General features: G+C 46.2%; 2 protein-coding genes across 3 annotated transcripts in view; one reads left to right on the forward strand and one right to left on the reverse strand.

The window, feature by feature from the left end:
* The window catches only part of pear1 (platelet endothelial aggregation receptor 1), a 40863-nt gene extending 38013 nt beyond the window's left edge, over positions 1-2850 (forward strand). For both annotated transcript variants that reach the window (XM_069715054.1, XM_069715053.1), the window contains one exon: positions 159-2850. In XM_069715054.1, the coding sequence (XP_069571155.1) occupies positions 159-310 (152 nt within the window). In that variant the 3' untranslated portion in view covers positions 311-2850. The remainder of the gene's footprint in view (positions 1-158) is intronic.
* On the reverse strand, positions 2844-23043 carry LOC138630607 (lamin-A-like). Its single transcript, XM_069715067.1, is given in 15 exon segments — positions 2844-5474; positions 5925-6083; positions 6171-6224; positions 6332-6451; positions 6818-6925; positions 7041-7271; positions 7274-7418; positions 7731-7951; positions 8027-8152; positions 8926-9090; positions 9593-9718; positions 10222-10378; positions 20970-21365; positions 22348-22467; positions 22929-23043. Coding segments are annotated over 12 exon segments (1920 nt in total). The 5' UTR covers positions 21314-21365; positions 22348-22467; positions 22929-23043; the 3' UTR covers positions 2844-5474; positions 5925-5960.

A 23043-nucleotide genomic window follows, 5' to 3' on the forward strand; every position in this document is an offset into this window, starting at 1 on the left:
TAGTTTTACAGGTCTTTAACAGATAAATGAATATCAAATGAAAATGCATGATAATCTGAGGATTTTTGTTTTTTGTATCAGAAATTTAAACGGACATATTTTCTTATTCCTGCTGGGTTTTTTTTTTTGTTTGTTTGTTTGTTTGTTTTAAATCCCAGAGCGTCAGAGCTCCCTTGGCCACGCCCCTCACGAGGACCCCCAGGGCCACTACGACCTCCCTGTGAACAGCCACATCCCGGGACACTACGACCTGCCTCCGGTGCGCCGCCCGCCGTCCCCCTGCCCCTCCCCGAGGAGAACACCTCAGTGAGCTTCACAGTAGAGATCTCCCCACTCTTCCTCCTCTTCTTCCTCCTCCTCTTCACTTTAAGGGATGATGAAGAAACAGCAAACTTTATGTGCTTCTTCTCTGCCAGTAAAAAGCTGTCGACCACCCACAGAGCAGCGGAGAGCGCTTGCTGTGGACGATGCTCTCCTTTTAGACTCAGTAGCGCCCCCCTGTGGGCTGAAAGTGGTACTCGCTTCACCGTGAAGGACCTGTCATCCAGGCTGAGGAGCACAGCGGGCCGCCGTCACCAAAAACCCACCAGAGGACTGCACGGTTTAAAACAGAAAAACGTGGGAAAGTCATTCAATTAAAATTCTTACTTTTCCACATGTTTGACCTGCTACTGATGAGCTGACTTCAATTTTGGTTTTTCCGTCTTCATCACCACATGACGAAATCATTTTTTTTAAAGGTGTTTGTTCCGTTTTTTGGGGAATATTTCTTTTTTTTATTGCTTTTTAAACAGGCAGTTTTGGATGAACGAATCACAGCTGGACTTCCTGTTGATTTGCTTCTGTTTGAGTTTCTTTACAGAAACTTTTGCCCATTTAAAAAACTGTTTCTTTATTCAGACTTCTTCAAAGATCTTTTTTGTTTTTAGCAGCGCAGCGTTTTACGGTGATTTGTGTCATTGACGTTTTTCCAAAATGCGGCATTCATGGACAGAAACGTTTCCTGTGCGGTTTATTGCTGCCGTCAGGTGACAACTTTGTAAATATAGAAGTAGAAGAGAAATATAAAAAGTTTATGGGACTGAAGATCATTTACATTTTGCTTCTTTCACAGGTCAGTGTGGGCACAAACACTGGTTATGGGATTACAAGCCAAAAATAAAACAGCATGATGAATGTTTTGGATTCATTTTTAAAGGGCCAGTTCACCCAAAAACAAGGAAAAAATGTTGCTCACTTTAAAGGGCTTCTCCACTAATTTAACAGTCAGACTCACAATGGACGGCAGCAGAAGCACAAACTTAATCTTTTGTATTCTGATATTTCTTACCCCTTTAATATGTGGTGCCTACATTACCCATAATGCAACTCTAAGTGCCAAACATAGACTGTATATAAAGTTGGAATTATTTTTAATGCATATATGTGCATTAGTAAAAGACGCTTCAGTTGCCTTGTGTCTGAATGGTCCTGTAATCTTGCCTCACTTGTGATTGTTGTTTTAGCTGTCAATCAACTGGTCCCTGTCTGTAACAGCCAATCACAGGCAGAGGGTTTTTCCCGCTGATCCAATCTATCAACAGGCAATTGCAACCGGAGTCTGTGCAGAAGTGCCGGAGGGGGTGGAGATGTGGTGTTGAGGCCCCGCCTCTTGCCCCGCCCTCAACCAATCACTGGGGAACAAGTAGTTGATATGTTGCTAGCTAGACTGCTAGAAAACGATCAGCGTACAGCGAGCATCCACGACAAAGATGGCAGCTTGTGTTTGTGAAGTTCAAATAGTGTGTTTACGTGTGTGTGGCTGCGGGACAGGAGGCGGGGCCTAGATACTATGTCTCCACCCCTTCTGGTCAGTACCGCAGACTTTGGCCGCAAAATTTGCCACACGGCGGTGCTCATTTCTGTCGCACTTTTGCTTCACTTTTGGGAGGAAGTGGTGACGTGTCGGCCATCTTTAAATATTTATAGAGCTTCTTCCTGAATACGAACGTTGGGAACACCAAACGGGCCTCGTAGTGACATCATCGCAGAACAGCAACAAAAAAGTCTAGTCTAGTGTTTACCCGCCTCGTTTAACATATCCTACGACGTGTTCTTCGACCAATAGGACGACAGAGTGCCTCCGTAGACGTGATTGACAGCTTCTTGCCCCTCCTCCCCGACGACACGAGGAACTAAACGTGGACGTTGACTGGACAGAGATTTAATCTGACAGCGTTACCATGGTGACAGACAAACACTGTGCAGTCTGAGCCCAGATTAGCTCCAACACTCACGCCTTCTTATCACTTTCACGCTTCATGCAGCTTCAAAAAGGTTTTGGTTGATATTTTGTGAAGCAGTGCCCCCAAGTGTTTGTGATTGGAATACTGTCTATGACAAAAGGGGTCCCTATCAAAACAAATTAAAAAAGTGTTTTGATGGGATTATTTTCAATTAACTAGGGAACTGTTTCTGCTCAGAGATGTTTCGGTTTTATTTTCTAATCTGGGTGAAATGGCTGTTTATTCGGCTGATTGGTAATTTTGATTAAAAAAAAAAAAACTTTGTAAAGTTGTTTCATTTGCTTTTTAACAGTCTGGGGAAAACAATTTTAAAAATAGGAGCTCCAACGTTGTCAATAACAGTTAATGAAACTTAACTTCAGACAACTGTAACAGGTTTGTTGTGTATAAAAAAATTGAGCAGAAGTTCATCTTCCTGATAATTACAGTAGAAAACCAGACAGAATGTACATTGTGCTTCATGACGCTATGATCCTGGGTAGCTTATATACGTAAGGCCATATATTTTTTGAATGTAACCATGGGAACCGTGTATATAATGTAAATAAAAAACATCTGCACTTTTCATTTGTGGGTTTCTTTATTTTCTATATGAAGAAAAATAATTAAAACAATCATCAGTCACCGAAAAAATGTTTATAAAATAGTTTTTTACTCTGCATCATTTAAAAAAAGACATTAATGACGTCAACTCAACAGCTTCACCGAAGTGTTTTTAGCATCGTGATCTGAAGACAAATCCCACTTCAAGGAAATTACAACTTTGGCATTAATGGCTTTGGGTATAAAATTTGAAATCCTCCCAAATCCTTCAAAATGATTAATGAGACCTCCACCGAGACGTTTAACGAGCTCAGGAGTTTACAAAAGGCCTTTTGTATGAGAGCACATCGATTCTTTGGCAGCTGTTTGATTCTGGAGGAAGAAAACGGAAAAGTGTTGCACATGAAGAAGTTTATAATCAGTCAGAAAGGATCCCAAACAACCCCGAACACACTTCAAACGCTCTGATTGGGAGGATTTAGTTGTCAATATATCACAATATTAAATACAATAATCATTTCTCATAATTTCACGTAGATTTTGTTTTAAAATCGGTTCTATATCTGAGCCACAGAGGTCAAACAGAGGTCATTTCTCTCATGATTGTCTCGGGCTTCAAGGCACTTTGGTGTCAGAACCTGATCTGGTGTCATGTAGCGACCCGGTACCGTGGTGTAATACACCGCCCATCCACTAGAGGGAACGTATCAGCGTCACGTGCTTTAGGAAAACAAAACCACGTGTTTATGGTTCGGAAACTCCGTCCCGTCGAGTTAAAGTTCATTTTCTCAGACTCGAGAGATGTTTGTCACATGACCTGCCTATGTCTTAAGTACCTGTTCTTATTACGTCAAAGACACGCTTCCCTCTGGTGGACGGTCGTGCGTATTACATGCTTTGCCGTCATACAGGGCTGACCGTAGTGTGGAATACAACCGTCAGTCCACTAGAGGACACCGTTGTCACGTTTTTTTCCCGGCTAAGTGTCAAACGTCAAAGCTGCCTTCACTGATCTGGTTGGAAACCTGAAGATACTACGTCCCGCCCACTTTGGATTTGATGAGAGAAGTTGAATGGGAGTCTATGGAGCCGGAGGCTTTTTGGAGCCGACCTCTAGTGGCACTCGCTGGTATTGCAGCTGAAGACACTTCTGGATCAGAACCATTTTACAGACCTGAAGCTACGAACTCTTTTATATCCCGTCTGTTTTAAACCCTGCTCGTACATACGTGTACATTTAACTCGGAGGGAAAACGTGACACTGACATGGTATCTTCTACTGAACTGACCGATGAATTAAACGTAACACCAGACTGCAAAAAAGAATCATGAAAGAATCTAACTTGGCAGAAATTAAATCTATAAAGTAAAATAGAAAAACAAAACCAAATCAAGTATTCTCAATAAACGCCTTGATATGCTTTTCACTGGAGTATAAACGACTTCAGCTGCCAGACTACAGTACAAATCTACCTGCTGTGCATAACAGGCGAGGTCCTCGATAAAAAGCAGTGCAACAAGCCAAAGTCATACAAACCCCACAACCCACAACCCCCCCACCCCCTCAAATTATAAAAAGGAAAAATAGCACCTGAGGATTTGCAGAGCCAGTAAAGATTAGAGCAAAGAAAAAACAAAACATATAATAAAGCCCTTATGACCAGTTTTTATAGGAGCAACACAATTTGGTGGACGACTGACAGTCACAAGATACGAAGCATGTGAGCCGCTCTCCGTCTTCTGAAGGCACATTTAGTATTTTTAAATCTGTGGTTAAAGCTTCTGTTGCAGTCTGTAAATAGACGCAACAGCTTCGTAGTAAAATAGTGTTGATTCAAGAGAAAAGCTGTAAATATACGCTGCATATACGGCACCAAATTTATCCTGAAAAACACGGTACTTATTATTGATCTACGTCCGATCATCACCATTAAACCTCTTTGGGGGGAAAAAGAAGCACTTAGTTAACGTCTCCGGCAAAACAAGAGTTCAAGAGTTCAAGAGTTCAAGAGTCCCCTCTTTCTATATAGACGCTCAGAAAAAACACGACAGAATACGTCTCGGCTAAATATTCATCTCGAATAAAACGAAGGTTCTCTTTGTGCATCGCAGTGATCCGGATCACAGGAAATGTGACGTCTAAGGCAACGGTGAAAAAAAACAATAAAACAACCTGAGTTTTACGGTCTTTGGCTTCTTTTGAAACACTTTTAGTTTTTTCTTGTAGCACAAAGACAGAAAAATACTGCTCTGAAAACACAGCAGATAAATTCTAGAAACCGGATCGAAGCACGAGCGCTGGTCAATGGAGACCTGTGTGTGTGTGTGTGTGTGTGTGTGTGTGTGTGTGTGTGTGTGTGTGTGTGTGTGTGTGTGTGTGTGTGTGTGTTACAGTTACAAGCAGCAGCAGCACGCAAGCAGTTACATAACTTTAAAGCTGAATAATTACCTTTTGCTAGAAAAACCCTGGAAGCAAATCTAACCTGCAGACAAATTAAAACACAATCATGTAAAAAAAATATAAATATGAAAAACAAACATCCCGATGGTCGAAAACGTGTCCTCCTTTGGGAGGAAGAGGAAGAGGAGGAGGTCCGGTCCGGTCCGGTTGTTACATGATGGAGCAGATCAGCGGGTTGACGCCGCCTGAAGGAGGAACGGCAGCAGAAATTAAATTCAAGTCAAATCCAAACGCTTCATTTCACGTCTTCTTCTGACTAAATCTTTTTTTCAAAAGTTTATTTCGTGGGTCATTTCTGAGTAATTGTGTCATTGATTATCGAATCGCTCGGTTTCAATGAGATGTTGAACAAAAAAAAAACTGAACTGCCACGAAAGGGAAAATTTGATACCATTGAAATGAAGAAACATAAATATAACAAGAACAAAACTCTACATGGGAGATTATCAGGTTTTTGCTGTGTGTGTGTGTGTGTGTGTGTGTGTGTGTGTGTGTGTGTGTGTGTGTGTGTGTGTGTTGTGTGTGTGTGTGTGTGTGATCCACGATACTCTGGGTTTCTATTTAAATTTGTAATAAAATCCTGTTCTAACATTTAAGGTGTGCTGCTGCTGTGATGTTCCCTCAGTGTGCAGCACCTGTCTGCGCTCGCCGAAGCCCACGAAGGAGGAACGTCACACGAGGTTGTCGGGCAGACCGCCGCCGTCGCGGTCCGACGGCTGGCCGCAGGTGTCGCAGATGACCGTGCGGCTGCGCAGGTTGTACTCGTTGTCGGCGCTGCTCGTGCTGTGAGCTTCCTGCAGGGGGCGACAACGCGACAGTCGAGCTCAGCCGCTGAAGCACGTTTCCCCGGATGGTTACGGAGGAATGGACGGAGAACTCACCGTGTCGTCGTCGTCGAACGACAGCATGCGTGTCACTTTCCTCACGGCCATCTCCTGTCAGGGAGACGAGGAAACAGACTGGTGAGTCGCTGGAGTTCAAAAACAAACAACAACAACGACAACGACAACCGGAAACGTTTGTGAGACGAGTGCAGTCGGACCTCCCCGCTGACGTTGATCAGGCTGGTCTGCAGCAGGTCGCCGGACCCCCACGAGTTCTGGCTCTTCCACACCAGGTCAGTGGGAGGTTTGTGGGTTCCACCGCCGGACGCAGCCCAGATCTGTAGAGGTCAAAGGTCACAGGGTTTAAAAAAAGAAAAGAAGGATCAAACATTTCCAGTTTATTTTTGATTGTGCTCAAACTTCCTGTTTACGTCTATGAAGCTGCACACAGTTAATGGTGTTGTTTGTGTGTTGCCATGGTAATCTGTGCATTGAGGCAGGATTCCTGTTTTGGATCTTGAAGTTGTTCTTTTCTCTCCCTGCCCAACGTTTCTTCAAAAAAAACGTGTTCATGGCTTTTTAAAAACGTGAAATAAATGTGAACAGACTGATGACTCATCGATTACATGGAGCGACTCGTCACAACGTCACGGCTTCACGACTCGAGTACCTTCGAGTTAAAACAGGAGCTGAGCGTAACTCACGGTCACGGTCGCTCCGGCCTTCAGAGTGAACTTGGAGGGGAACTTGTAGATCAGAGGAGGGTTGTTCCCGACTTGTCTCTTCAGCAGCCAGTTTCCCACCAGCTGGTCCTGCGTAAGAGAAGAGACGGATGATCGGACGGAGAACTGAAGTCCACCAATAATCAGACAACTAAACCTCAAAGAGGCGTGATGTCGCGTCTTCGGCGTGAAACAAGGCGCTCACTTCGTCCGCCTTGTTGCTCAGACGGATGAACTTCCCGTCCAGGTCGACCTCGTCCACCGTGATGCGGCCGCTGGCGGAGGCGTGCTGATGGATGCGTGTCCTGGTCACGGTGCCGCCCGGCGTGCTGCCGGTCTCGCTGTCGTTGCGGCGGCGCTTCTTGGTGCTGCTCGCCCCGGACGAGTTGCGGCTGCCGGAGGTGACGGCGGCGGCGGCGGCGGCTGCGGTCGCGGCGGCGGCGGCGGTCGCGGCGGCGGCGCGGCAGTTGCGGCGGCGGAAGAGAGGAGCAGGCGGCTGGTGTGGGCGTGGCCGTGGCCCGATCCGGAGTTCCGGGTCACCGTGACCTGGGTGGTAGGAAGAGTGCCGGGGGACATATGCAGCCTGGGGGGACATGGAGGGACAGGTTTTCACACAGCGAGACGGGAGAACCCGTTAGGGTTAGAACTACCAATTGGTAGCGTAGCCTATAAAACATGGTCCGGTGGTCCTACCCCCCCCCCCCCCCCACACACACACTCCCCCAACAACATGTAAACAAACCGAGTAGTGACATCACAACTGCAGGTCTGTATTTAAATGTGTGTTACGTGGTTTCCGAGCAGCGTGTGATGTCACAACGTCCCATTATTGACTTTTTATGTCAAAATTGGAAACAATGAAAAACAAACCAGGAGCAGAAGCACCACCACTCACCTCTCCTCCTCCCCCTCCAGCATCTTCCGGTACATGTTGATCTCCGTGTCCAGCGCCAGTTTGATGTCCAGCAGCTCCTGGTACTCTTCCAGCTGCTGCTGCATGCGGGCTCTCATCTCGTCCATCTCCCGCTCCTTGGCCTCCAGCCGCCGCCTCATCATGTCGCGCTCCCGCGACTGAGACTCCTCCATCTCGCACATCTTGGTCTCGCTCACCGCCAGCTGGTTCAGAGGGACACGTTTCAGTTCACCGGTAAAAACCACCGAGACGGAGCGTAGAGCCGGCGTGTTGCGTACCTGTCGCTGCAGCTGTTTGAGTTGACCCGACATGCCCTCCAGCCGGATGCGGGTGGACTGCAGGTCCTCCTGGGTGGCTGCCGCCAGCTGGCTGTTCCTGTCAGCTGACTGACGGGTGCTTTCCAGCTGGTGCACAGAGAGAAGTTACAGCCTCACTGAAATATATACGCTCTCAGAGGGTCATAGCTTCCTGTCAACTACTGTAAAAAACAGGTTACAGTTTCATTTACAACATCACTCAGGACGGGTTCCCGCAGGACAGCTGAATTCATTTGTCTCCTGAATGTCGATGAGAGAAAAATACATATAAAACCACGTTTTTCCCAAAAAGTCGGCACGCTGTGTAAAATGTAAACAAACCAGAATACGATGTAAATCACGTGAACACATATTTAATTAAAAACGGAACAAAAACAACATGTCAAATGTTGAAACGGAGAAAATATATATATTGAAAAATATATGCTAATTTTTGGGGGAACGGTGCGCTGATAACAAGCTGGATGGTCCCTCTCCTGTTGATTTCCAGAAATCAAATCAAAAAAGTTGATTTGTTACATGAACTGGATCGTGTTGAAATCTGGTTTCTTTGCAGTATTTTAACCTGCATTTGAGGATGTAACAACAAACTGTGTTCATAGACATTGGGGTTTTTCGAGGAGTATTCCTGAGCCAATGCAGTGATTTCCACTACACAATCGGGTCTTTTTTGTTTAATTAACAAGTCATATTTACATTTTACACAGCGTCCCAATTTTTTGGGGAAACTGGGGATTATAGATAATCTGAGAAAATGTTAAATCCGTACTTTTCCTCTGGGTGGCGACAGAGAGGTTTAAATTGATCGCCACAAGTTAAAAGATGCAACGTTCTCTGGCTGCAGCTATCTGGCGGCGTACCTTGGTGTTGAAGGTTTTCTCCAGCTCGGCCTTGTAGAGGCGGACCTGCTCCTCGTGTTGGATCCGCAGCTCCATCAGCGCGTCGGCCAGCTTGCTTTTGTACTCCCGCTGCACGCTGTCGACCTCGACCGTCTTCGACCTCCACTGCTGCTGGGACTGCATCTCCTGCAGACACCGACGCAGTTTACTGTTAGCGGCGTCCATCGACCGGAGCACTCAGCTTTGGTTTCTTGGATTTGTCTTTGGACTCGTCTGAACTGTGTTGATCACAGGCCGATTCTCACGTTAGAGTCACTCGTATCGGCTGTAAACCAAAACAAACAGTCCACCTGTAGAACCCTGCTTCTGTCAATCAACTTAATCGTATCGATCAGTCCGTCGCTGTGCACTGATTACTAGTTTAGAGGTGCACAGCTCCTGGAGGGAAATCTTTAGGCGGCTCCTCGTTAGGTCAACCTTTGGAAAACACACATCTGCTGTTTTAGGTTCAAACTTCGATTAAAGCCGCAACAAAAATAAAGATTACGATTTAATTATGGCGAGAACTGATGAGTCGAGCATTTAGTTATCTGCAGATGTTTCTATTTGTACTGTGTTTGATGTGTTAGTGCATCTGCCAGACACATCTGAAGGTGGAAGATGAAACGTCGGACAGGTGAATAAAAACCTTTTCGTGGACGCTCTTCTGGAACTCCAGCTCCTCCTTCATGGTCTGCAGGCGGTTCTCGGCGTCCACCCTCTTCAGCATCTCTTCCTGCAGCTGCTTCCTGGCGTCGGCGATGTTCAGGTCCAACTGGGAGGAGAGAGCGAGAAACGCTTGTTAAACAGCTGGAGGTGTAAAACTGTGCAGCCAAAAAAAATGCAGTTCCTCAGTTTGGCCAGTAGGTGGAGCGAGGCCACAGCTGTACGCCTGCCGGTGCTGAGGGGAGATTCATTGATAAAACAAACAGCAGAAAGAGTGCAGCCACCTCGTCCTCATTCATAATCAGCTGCCTGGAGGCGCCGCGTAAAATTCATAATTCAGCCGCGACGTTTCTGCACCGAGAAGACGAGACGATCATTTCAAATGTCACTCGCTGCGGTTTCGGCACTCCGACCGCTGATTGCTGCTCTAACAGGTGGCAACCGGTGATTTTAAAACAACCTGAGCAAAGTCTGTGGACCGTTTTAAAGCCGCTTTTAAAGTTACTTCCCCACAGGAAGAGACCGCAAAGCATTCTGGTTGTTTGGAGGATTTTCCTCTTTTGAAGCCACAAAGTTTTCCCTGTTGATGACGTAGACGCGTCGAGCCGTTACCTTGGCCAGCTGGGCCTTGAGGTCCTTCAACTCGGCCTTCAGGCGCTGCTGCTCCCCCAGCGCGGTGGTGATGGTGGCATCCTTCGAGTTGAGGGTCGCCTCCAGGTCCCTGAGCCGGCCCACGGCCTCCTCCAACTCCGACTCCTTCTTCGAGTTCCTGGGGAGACACGAACGACAGGAAGTGGACGTTAGTTTTGCTGGTTTCCTTCTAAACTCCGCCCCCCTCCTGCGCCAGTTCACCTGAGTTTTTCAGAACCGTTTGATATGTTTCGTAACGTGAAGTCGTACCATTTGTTGGCCGAATTTCATGACTTCCTGTATTGGTTTCAAAATAAAAGCACTAATTTCAAATGTGTCCAGCTGTTTACTCGGTTTTGACCCGACCTTGTTCGACTCACGACTTTGTAGTTTGGGAACTGACGACTTGGCCTTTTTTTTTGTCAGAGCTGTGCAATTCATCTCACGCTGCATTTAAAGTGGCTTCAAGTCGAAGCTTCTGCACATCTTATTCTGTAATTGTTCTTTTTCTTTTTAAAGGTCACTGCCTCACGTTTGAAATGCGGCTTTGACTTCACTCACGTTTTCAGATGTGATGCAAACAAATACACATAAATAAACATGAAAAACATTTTGGCAATGAAAAAGGAAATAGTCAAGTTACTGTCTTGGATCATTTTCATACAGATTTTATTAACTACATTTCTGCCAACAAAGTTGTAGGATCAAACTTCACTAAATCAGTACGGACGGCTTCTGATTTGTAGATTTTAAAGGTTTGATTCGCTTAGAAATAATTAAATGGAGACATAAAGCAATAAATAAATGTTTAAATACATAAAGATGAATATATTTTGTTAGAATAACACAATAAAAATAATGTCTTTACTTTACTTCTACTTTTCATTTATTTATTGCTTCCAAATGTTTTTATTATTTGTCATGCTAAAGTTATTCTTTGCCCTCCATATAATTTACTAAATGTTTTTTGTGGTCAGAGGTTTTACCTTGCAGTCCTTCAAAACCCGTTTTTATTCATCCAATTAATGTTTTTCTCTGGAAGAAGTTTCTTTTCTATGTGCTGACTGGAAGCGAGCAGGCGTCCGATAACGAGAGCTTCGACACCAACTGCTGCAGTTGTTCGCTGACATTAACTGAAGAATTTCAGTTGCTGTTATTCATCCTCCGAACTGAACGCGAGGCCATTAAGCTCCGTCTCGAGGGACTCGGTGTTGAAGAGAGTTCACGTTTGTGGCACATGTGCTCGTGCAGCAGCGCTGCTCAGGAAAAAACAAAGAACAACTCGGATCCGGCCGCGGAAAAACAAAACATGTCCAGCAGAACCCGAAGAGAAAGGAGGGGACGGAGAGACGTCGTTAGCAGTGAAGGTGGATCAGACACTGCCGAGGAGGAAATGGACTCCCTGTTATCGCATTAGGCCTCGTGGGAAAGTCTTCATTGTCACTAATAACGGCCATCTGCTGCGGGAGACGGCTTCCAGACCTCCGAGAGTCCTCGCGGTCGGCGGCGGACGAGGACGAGGCGGATCCTCGGGAGTTCATCCTCAAAACATCAACCTCAAAACGTGAAACTGTGATTTACTGGTTTATTATGATGCAGCAATCTGTATCTATTGCTGCTTTCAAGAAGCTCCAGAAAAAAACTTTTGTAGGGGATTTCAATTTTCAGGGAAAAAGAAAAAGCTGAAAAGGCCAGGAAAAAAATAAAAACATTCATAATGACAACTGGAATGGGTAATTATATAAAAGTCTCCCAGATGGCCTGTTGTTCAGAAGAGGTCCAGTTTGTGAGTGGGTCCAAATTTAATCAGCATAATGACATCCGACACTGATGCAAGACTCTAGAACTGCAACTGCAAGAACTGATTCGTTTGGCCACTTGGGGGCAGCGGTAAGTTCACGTTAAACTCGTTTAGTTTGTCGTGAGCAACATTATCATTCATTTGGAGTCGTGGAATCTACGTCAAATATTTCTCTTTCAGCTCTGTTTTTGGTCTCCACCAGGAACCGAGAGGGAAAATCTGTCTATTTAACTGTGAAACGATCTGCTATGTTAACTTTATTTTTTTCCCCCGCATAAAATATTTGCTGGCTGGTGCCAAAAATCATGAAACTCTGTAAAGTCTACGAAGATCGTTGCATAATCACGTCAGCAGAAGTGTCTTCAGCTACAATACCAGCGAGTGCCACTAGAGGTCGGCTCCAAAAAGCCTCCGGCTCCATAGACTCCCATTCAACTTCTCTCATCAAATCCAAAGTGAATAAAATGTGTCCATCAGTTATCTCGGTGTTGTTAGCTAAAGTCACTCCTTCTTATTAGTTTTCTGGAGGTCCATCTGAAAATAATCCCTCATTCATTAGAAAAGAAGATTCAAGAAGACCTGTTTTTGGGGGCGTGTCTGTTTGATTGACAGGCCTGTGGTGCAGTCAGGTTACAGCTATGATCTGTCCCATCAGGCCATGGAGTCACTCTGCACTTAATTGTCAACGATCTCACACTTAATATTTACAGTATAAACCAGCAGGAGACGAGCCGACATCACAAATTCAGATTAAAACTGAAATAAAGTGCAAAACTACCCGCCAGTTTCAAATCGAGTAAAACGAGTTGTTTCTAAAAAACTGACCTTTGTTCCTCAGAGCATCTTTTACATCCTGAACGAGAGGAGGAATACCAATTACACACACACACACACACACACACACACACACACACACACACACACACACACACACACACACACACACACACACACACACACACACACACACACACACACACACACACACACACACACACACACACACACACACACACACACACACACACACACACACACACACACACACACACACACACACACACACAGACAGACACACACACACACACACACACACACACACACACACACACACACACACACACACACACACACACACACACACACACACACACACACACACACACACACACACACACAGACACACACACACACACACACACACACACACACACACACACACACACACACACACACACACACACACACACACACACACACACACACACACACACACACACACACACACACACACTTCCAAAGAAAATAAAAATAGTAATAACAATAAAAAGCTTTTCCATCACTACAGCAGCATTTTAGATGTAATATCAAGTTGTTGTTTTTTTTTATAGAGTAAAAATAGATAATTTAAAACTGACACATTTGAAGGCACAGAAAGAAAATGGGAGCTGTTGGATGGAGAAGGTGTGAGCTGGGAGGTGGAGGAGTGGTGGGGGGGGGAGGTGGAGGGGAGAAATGGAAATGTGAAAAAGACAGCAGAAAAAGAGGGAATAATAGAGATAAGAAATCTGAGGAGGAGGAGGAGGAGGAGGAGGAATGTGTTGGCTGGGCTCCCGGCCTCCAGGATGACTCACAGCTATCTTTGTCCACCCTGGTAACAAGAAACGAACTCCTCCTCCTCCTCCTGGAGTGAAAGAGAGAAAAAAAGCCTCTCTCTCTTCTCCCCGCCCCTGTTTTGCTATGCCGTTGCCGCGGCAACCAACCAAGACCCCCCCCCCCCTCAAGCACATTTTCCACCACGCTGTGGAGGACGCACAGAAATAATAATACAAATAAAACAAAAATAATGAGGTGTCGACGTTTCTGTTGCAGGTTTAAAAAAAAAAGAAATCGGTCTTTGATTTCTATACAGAGAAAAAAAAAAAAGGTTTTATGAGACAACAAAACGTAAACGTGGAACATTAATTCAGTCATTTGAAAGCATGTTCTTTCTTTGTACAGCGTGCAGGGTGGAGCAGCAGCTCTGAACTCCGACCACGGCTCCGATCAAAGCTCCATCGACCTTCGCACCGACCCACCAGCCTGCTCTGTGGGTTTTTTGTTTGTTTTCTTTACTACTTTGCAAACCAAATCTGAAGCTCTCACTGCGGAGCGTCGCCGTCCGAGTCCGTCCTGTTGCAGGACGAGGACGTCATCTCCACTCGCAGCAAAACCAAACACTTATTTCTACTTCACGCTTTCTATTTTTCACGTATTAAATCCTGAGAATCTTCCTGTGTGTGAAAGTAGCTGCAGGGGGCGGAGCCTCCTCCCTGCACACACTGACACCTGGGAGGGCTGCCCACTGTGTTTACAACCAGGGGGGGGGGGGCCCTTCCCGTCCCACCCTTCCTCCTTCCTAGTTTAGTGGAGAGGCTCTCTGTGGAGAACGCTGCAGGTGATGAAGAGGAAAGTGATAAAAAACAAACACGGAAACCCGGAAATAGAAATGGAACCAGTTCAGAGACCGGACGAGTACTGAGGTCAAAGGTCGCTAAGACAAAACACTCTTATATAAAATGTTAAAGTAGCAAAAAAATAGACTATATATATATATATATATATATATATATATATATATATATAAAAGTGTTCGTAGCTTCCAGGTCTGAAAAATAAGGCCGATGCAGAAGTGCTTTTTATTTGATTGACAGGCCTGTGGTGCAGTCAGGTTACAGCTATCGGTGGGCGGGACGTAGTATTGTCAGGTTTCCAATCAGATCAGTCAGATCCACCACTGGCTCCTCCCCCGAGCTCATCCAAGTATGGTCACTTCCTGCTCAGAACTAGAAGACACGCCCCCAAAAACAGGTCTTCTTGAATCTTCTTTTCTAATGAATGAGGGATTATTTTCAGATGGACCTCCAGAAAACTAAGAAGAAGGAGTGACTTTAGCTAACAACACCGAGAGAACTGATGGACACATTTTATTCACTTTGGATTTGATGAGAGAAGTTGAATGGGAGTCTATGGAGCCGGAGGCTTTTTGGAGCCGACCTCTAGTGGCACTCGCTGGTATTGCAGCTGAAGACACTTCTGGATCAGAACCATTTTACAGACCTGAAGCTACGAACTCTTTTATATCCAGTCTGTGGTAGTAAATGTATTTTGTCAGTTACATATCTAAATCTGATTGGCCGGTCCGGGTAAGTTTAGAAAAAACATGTTCTGACAAAACCAACTTGTTTTTTAGACGAAGAGACGTGAAGACCTTCGATTGAGATCTGAACACCAGAGGGCTGCGAAAAATAAACATTACAGGCTGGCACATGACCATTTCCTGGGATGGAGGACACAATGGCAGGGGTTGTGTGTGTGTGTGTGTGTGTGTGTGTGTGTGTGTGTGTGTGTGTGTGTGTGTGTGTGTGTGTGTGTGTGTGTGTGTGTGTGTGTGTGTGTGTGTGTGTGTGTGTGAGCGATAAATCACCAGAGAGTTTCAACAACGCAGCCTTTGCCAGAGGACCACCCGTCCACACATGTGGCAGATGGGAACAGAGTTCTCAGTGTTTCCAGTCTTAAAGCAGAGCAAATGTCGAGGTGAGCGCGCACACACACACACACACACACACACACACACACACACACACACACACACACACACACACACACACACACACACACACCAAAAAACAAACTTTGTGAACGGAGAAGAATCTCCTCTTCGTCTCGCAGACAAAACTTCAAACTGAGCCTCGAACACAGCGTCAGTCAGCAAGAAGAGAAAGAGAAAGGCCCGCTGATAACACAGTGTGTGTGTGTGTGTGTGTGTGTGTGTGTGTGTGTGTGTGTGTGTGTGTGTGTGTGTGTGTGTGTGTGTGTGTGTGTGTGTGTGTGTGTGTGACGCATGAAGCAGCTCTTGTTCCTCCCTGCATGGTTAGTGGTTGATTCATCAGTGTCAGCAGCTCCTCACTGGTTCACCTTCAGCAGCACTTTTTTTTGTGTCATTAACAAAAATAAAAGAAATCACATGATGAAAAAAAAATGCCTGTAATCATCTTTGGAGTTAATGAGTCACTTCTTTTTTTTTTAATTCTTTTTATAAGAGGTTAAACTACTCTGCCAACAACCGAGTTAGTTTCAATCTGTATCTTGGTACTCAACTCTCATTTGCATTCATAAAAAAACCCAGTGTACCTCCCCCCGTCGTCGAGGCAACGGATTCACCGCCAACCGAGGCCAGAAAAACTCCTGAAAAACTGAGTGCTGCTAAATGTCAGCTAAATAAAAGCCATGTGTAGTAGAAAGAGAAAGAAATTAAAAAAAGAAAAAGGATTTGATGCTTGGAGGTTGCGGTTGTGGGACGAGCCCCGACGACCGGCCGCTCTCACGCAACGCTAACATCCTGGAGTCCAGACGGGAGCTCGCTGAGGACTGGAGATCAAACAGGATACAGAAAAAAACCTTTTCTTTTTTCTTTCTTCACCACACCGCCGCAGTAATGTCAGGTGAGCTGTAAACTGCTGACTTTCACATGCTTTCCTGTGATTGTCTGAACGCAGGCGATCCGATGTTAGAATAAAACATCGTGTTTGAGGGAAAACAACAGATTTTTAAAAATGAAACTTTTATTTCAGGCGTCTGAGACGAGACTGTAAAGTTACGTCAGATTGTTTATAAAAGAGTTCGTAGCTTCAGGTCTGTAAAATGGTTCTGATCCAGAAGTGTCTTCAGCTGCAATACCAGCGAGTGCCACTAGAGGTCGGCTCCAAAAAGCCTCCGGCTCCATAGACTCCCATTCAACTTCTCTCATCAAATCCAAAGTGAATAAAATGTGTCCATCAGTTATCTCGGTGTTGTTAGCTAAAGTCACTCCTTCTTCTTAGTTTTCTGGAGGTCCATCTGAAAATAATCCCTCATTCATTAGAAAAGAAGATTCAAGAAGACCTGTTTTTGGGGGCGTGTCTGTTTGATTGACAGGCCTGTGGTGCAGTCAGGATAAACCTAGGGCACCTTACTTTTCACACCGAGACGACGTAAAACGTGACGGCGACACGATATCCTCTAATCAGTTCGGATCATTTTTTTTCTAGATCCCGACCAAAAACCCAACATTCAGTAACTGAAGAGGAAACCACATCAAGATGTTCGAACGTTGATTAGGAGTAATCAGTCCTTATAAACAAAAGCAAAAAGTTAATGCAGAACATGTGAAAGTTGAAAGAGGCCGGCGCCCTGTTTGATTATACGGCAGAACCAAACATCCCGTTCGGATCCAAATTCATGTCGGGAGGTAAATTAGCTTTTTGCACACGGAACCGATGTTACGTAACTACGAGCCGGTGGAGACGGGAATCGTTGAGGTTGAAGCGCTGCCACCTCGTCTGGGTGGAGAAACAGAGACGGACGGGGAGAGAGGCCGTGGAGGCCGACCACCATCTTAGAGGGGTTTAGTGCGAGTGACTCATCGAGGGTTTGGCTCGATGGAAACTTTACTAACACACACACACACACACACACACACACACACACACACACACACACACACACACACACACACACACACACACACACACACACACACACAGCCTGCCAAAAACCTCTGTTTGGTACCGAGTTCTGATCCGATGGAGCCCAAGACCGACTCTCTCATTAATCGCACACCAGTAAAGCAAAGTGGAGGCGGCGCCGTACGGCAGCCATTCAGCGCCGCATCTGTTTTCCATCAAAGTCTTCTGTTTGGAGGGAGGAGGTGGAGGTGGTGGTGGTGGTGGTGGTGGTGGGGGCAGGGGGTGCTTCTGCATCGGCCTCATTGTTCAGACCTACAAACACTTTTACAAACAGTCTGTGATTTGGAGTTTATAATTCTGGTCATTCTGCTGAAGCCCAACAGGGAGTTTAGTGCTGAAAAAAAAAGTACCTGACTTTTCAAGATATTGTCTTGATTTGACCTTCGAACACGTTCGATAAAGTTGAAGGTAAAGTAATTAAATAATGAAAAAGTAAAGTATTATCTGTTGCCTGCATGTAACTGATCAGCTGCTGCATTAAAATCCGTCAAATCGAAAGCCGACGCCCCTTTTTTTAACAGACTTGGTTAAATACTGAACTAAAATAAAGAGCCGAGCCTTTTTTCAGACCTGCAGCAGGAAACTACAGCGGCTGAGTTTGGCCCCGCCCACGTCGGCAGGGAGTGGTGTGAAGGTGTGGCGGCAGGTAGACGGCGCTCCCCAGACGCTTTTTATTTTACAGTCGGTCTGGTCGGTCAAGTCGAGGCGAAAACATGGCCGAACACGTCGAGGTGCTCAAACACTTCATCGTACACAACACGCTTCCTCTGCAGCGAGCGCTTCACACTTCATCCGTGTGTTTTGCAGTCATTTGTGTTCTTTACGGTGAATTCTTGTTGCCATCACCGTCTTTAAACATTGAACATCCGCCCACCGGACTGGACCTGACGCCGGTCCCGCTGCTCCCGTTTGGTGTGTTTCAGCTTTGTTTTGATCGTCAGGCTTCAGGTCCAGACGTCTGCTTACAGCTCAACGTTCCTGCTTCGGTCCGGTAGATGTGCATTATTCACCGGGCAAATAGTGCTGCGGGAGGACGGCTGACACCTCGACCCAACAGCTTGAGGCTTAGCCTCAGGGGGAGGGGGGGAGGGGAGGGGATGGGGGTCAACATGTGGTCCCTGTAGCAGTTATGCTTACAAAGAAATGTGTGTGAGATGTCGCGTCGGGCCGTCGGCCGAGCGGCGCTGAGCAGCTCCACCTGTTGCCGGGCGGTCTGTCGGATCTGGGAGAAAATTAAATCTAAAAGTCGGACGTATCGTGAGCGTTTGTCGCGGCGCCGTCCGGCTGCTGTCGCCTCCCGAAGCTCAAAACTCTGCAGCCCGTCAGCTTGTATTTATAAACCCACTTCCTGTCACGGCGAGTCAGCTTCATTCCAGAGGACACCATAAAAAAAACACACAAAAAACTCTTGAGTCACTGCCCAGCCAAAGACTCCCACAGCGCCATGGCAACCAATCCCTCCCTCTCCCCACCTCCACCCGTCAAAGGACCTGCTTCCTTTTTGGAAAACAATGACATTGCTACTAGCTGCAGTTACGAGAGGAATTCAAACAGGAATCATCAACGTTTCTCTCTCAAAACTCGCACATTAAAACTCGCCTTTTTATTTATTTTGTATCCTCAGACACCAGCAGGATGTGCAAATATAAACACCACAGACTGACGAGCTCGGGACACGGTCACCAACACCATGAAAGTCAACCGACGATACAGGATACAAACACGCCACGTTAAAGGTCCAACAGTGGACCTTTAATTTGTTAATTATAGAGCAGGTCTACGTGTTACATAAATACTGAGAAAGTGTCGAAATGCTGAGACAACAACAAAAAAAATCCACCAAGCAACTGTTTTTAAGTTTGTGATGTCACAAACTAATGCTGATGTCACATGTCTGTCCTCAGCACTCACTCCCATGTGTGGTCCAACTGTAGACACACACACACACAAACACACACACACTCTGTACACACACATAAACACACACACACACACACACACTCTGTACACACACACACACACACACACATTCCTGTTTCAACACTGAAAACATGTTGAAATATTTCTTAGTTTCAGCTCCTCCCACCCGTCTGACTCCGCCTGCTCCTTATAAGGACGTTAACGACTCAATCAGCACATGTTCAGAGTCAAGATGGACTCCTGATAACTGCAGAACTCCTCAAATCCATGAAACCTCTCGTGTTACAACTTACAGGTGACGTCAACCGTTCACATCTTCGCTGCCGGGTCTGTTTGACATTTACGAGGCTCCTCGTAAAATATTAACTGTTTTTATTTCCCTCGATGATGCAGCTGATTATAAAGGTGCCATAAACCTGTTTTCACCTTTGAGAAGGTAAAGTTACACTTTCCAAAACGGAGAATACCAACGACCCCAATTGACCTTGATCTTTATTGTATGTTCAAAGGTGAAGACGAGACCATAAACTGTATATAAAAGTAGACATACAGCTTCCAGGTATGAAAAATGAGAACTTTAACCTGCAATACCAGCGAGTGCCACTAGAGGTCGGCTCCAAAAAGCCTCCGGCTCCATAGACTCCCATTCAACTTCTCTCCTCAAATCCAAAGTGAATAAAACCTGAAACAAACCAGCCAGCCCGTCGGGATGATGAGGCAGCGAGAAATCTTTAATGGACGATGGAGATCGATTAAATTAAGAACGGCTCGATTTAACGGGAAGACAAAAGTCTGGAAGATACAAACGGGGAGAAATATGTCGTCTTTTGTTCCCTGCTGTCAGCTTCTAACTCCATATTCAGACTCCACTGCATTGATTTCCAACATGCAGATCATTTCTCAAGCAGCTCCGACTTAATAATTCTTCACACACACACACACACACACACACACACACACACACACACACACACACACACACACACACACACACACACACACACACACACACACACACACACACACACCTGACGAGTGGAACAAAGCAACAGGAATGTGGTGTTGGGAGCTGAAGTCGTGGTCTGGCTTCGCGCTCCTCATTCCTGCTGCAGAAAAAAAGGGTGTAGCAGCACCTCAGGTGTGAACGACAGCAATGAGGTGTGAACGGGAGGCTCCAAGGGTGAGGCTACATTACTCACGATAATATCATTTAAAAAGTGTTGTTTTTATCTGAATTATCACTTGATAGTAGAATAAAAAACGACCGTCCTGTAATCTATAAAAAATAAAGGTTCCTTCTCCTGCGTCAGGAGCCAATCAGCAGCCGGCAAACGTGACGTCATCAGTAAGGACGACTCTTTTATTCTCATGACAGACACACAAAATAATCACACACGTTGAATGTAGGTATAACACATGTTCTGTGTGTAGCCACGCCCACTTGTCCCTGAAGCCCCTCCTACCTGGCCTTGAGCTCCCTGTGCTCCACCCTGATCTTGCTCAGCTCCAGCTCCATCCGAGCCCGTTCCTTGGAGACCTGGTCCAGGTGTTTGCGGGCCTCCGCCAGCTCTTTCTCGTAGCTGTCCTTCATGCGGGTCACCACGTGGGTCTCCTCGGACTCGGACTCCGTGATGCGAGACTGCAGCCTGCTGTTCTCCACCTCCAGGGAGCGCACCTTGTCGATGTAGACGGCCAGCCGGTCGTTGAGGTTGCACAGCTCGTCCTTCTCCTGCAGCCGGGTGATACGGACCGGCGACACGTCGCTGGCGCGTCCGCCGCTCTTGCGGTTTGGCCTCGGGGTTTCCATGGTGATGACGGCTCAGCTGCAGAGTGCAGACGAGGAGGGGGTGAGTCACTGGCTGTAAAGGAGGAGGAGGAGGAAGAGGATGAGTTAAAGACAGAAGTACCCAAGCTGCCCTCCTCAGAAACACAAAGTTAAACTTTAATGGAGTCGATCCTGCAGAAATGTTTTGGTGTTGCGTAACCAGGAGAGTTTCTGAGCAGCTCTGCAGGATCACATGTTCCAGAATCTCTTTCAGCCAGCAGGCCGCGTCACAAAACTTATCCACCGTCTGCTCTTCTTTTACACAACTTCTACTGGCAGTGTTTGATAAAAGGCCTCCTGATAACATCCCCGTCCTCACTACAGACCAACGCCGTGGAAACCTCCACCTCGTGTCCGTCTCCTCGCGGCTCGACTCTCCTCTCAGAGAAAAAGCTTCTCTTTGCCTCGAGTCTTCTGAGATCATCGTTTCACTCGCAGCAGCAGCAGCTCTGAATATAATACCAAAGCGTTGACTCATAACATGCTGCAGGAAGCCCGTACAAGGACACGCATCCAGTCTGGCTGTGTGGGAACAGACGTGGTGCTGAACAGAAGATCCACATTTCTTTATAATAATATAATATTAATATTAGAATTTGGTCTAAATTTGAACAAAAATAAAAGACTCCGCTGAACGCACCAAAACTTTACCATCCGTCCCCTCGTCGTTCATGTGGGAGGGCCACGTGCACTACACACACACACACACACACACACACACACACACACACACACACACACACACACACACTGAAGCACCACCAGGTGCCGTTGGATGTCCTGCTCTGAGGATCAAGTTAAACCAGCCGGATTTCCCGACAGCAAGAAAGACAAACAGACTGCGAGCCTCACCTGAGCAGGACCTTTCTGGAAGTTCATCAGCTGCTCTGAGTGTGTGTGTGTGTGTGTGTGTGTGTGTGTGTGTGTGTGTGTGTGTGTGTGTGTGTGTGTGTGTGTGTGTGTGTGTGTGTGTGTGTGTGTGTGTGTGTGTGTGTGTGTGTGTGTGTGTGTCGTACCCCAGACAGACAATCCTTAGAGTAAGATAGTCCTTTCCTGTCTCCAGTGGGGGTCTGCTCCTCTTGGCTGGCGTCTTGAACTGCTTCCTCAGCCGTCGCTCACTGCATATGTACCTACTGCTGCAGAGGGAAGAGAGGAGGGGGGCGGGCACAAGGGGGAGGAGTCAGCGCAGACTGTGTGTGTGTGTGTGTGTGTGTGTGTGTGTGTGTGTGTGTGTGTGTGTGTGTGTGTGTGTGTGTGTGTGTGTGTGTAGAGAGCAACTGCTCAGCTTTATCTCTATCTTTTTCCTCTCAGTCACAGACTGACCTCAAGACGCGGTGACACTGATGATATCGAGCAGCTCCCAGCAGCCGGTGTGTGTGTGTGTGTGTGTGTGTGTGTGTGTGTGTGTGTGTGTGTGTGTGTGTGTGTGTGTGTGTGTGTGTGTGTGTGTGTGTGTGTGTGTGTGTGTGTGTGTGTGTGTGTGTGACAGTGAAGAACACACATTTCTGGCAAAAAAAAAAAAAAAAAAAAAGGCAAAAATCACAAATTTCTGCTCCAAAAAAAGCAACGAGGAAATCAAACAAAAAGTCCAAAGTACCCATAAAAGCCCGTCGTGGCCTTGGAGCTTCGGCTGTCATCCGGGCGGAAGAATAACTCGTCCGAGCAGGAAAAACGTCCATAAATCTCTCCAGTGGATCCTGGTGAACGACGGA

This window comes from Brachyistius frenatus, unplaced genomic scaffold, assembly GCF_029030835.1.
Source record: "Brachyistius frenatus isolate BFR_SWC_R1_liver_20210118 unplaced genomic scaffold, ASM2903083v1 Contig_137, whole genome shotgun sequence".
In the NCBI taxonomy this organism is placed as follows: Eukaryota; Metazoa; Chordata; class Actinopteri; family Embiotocidae; genus Brachyistius; species Brachyistius frenatus.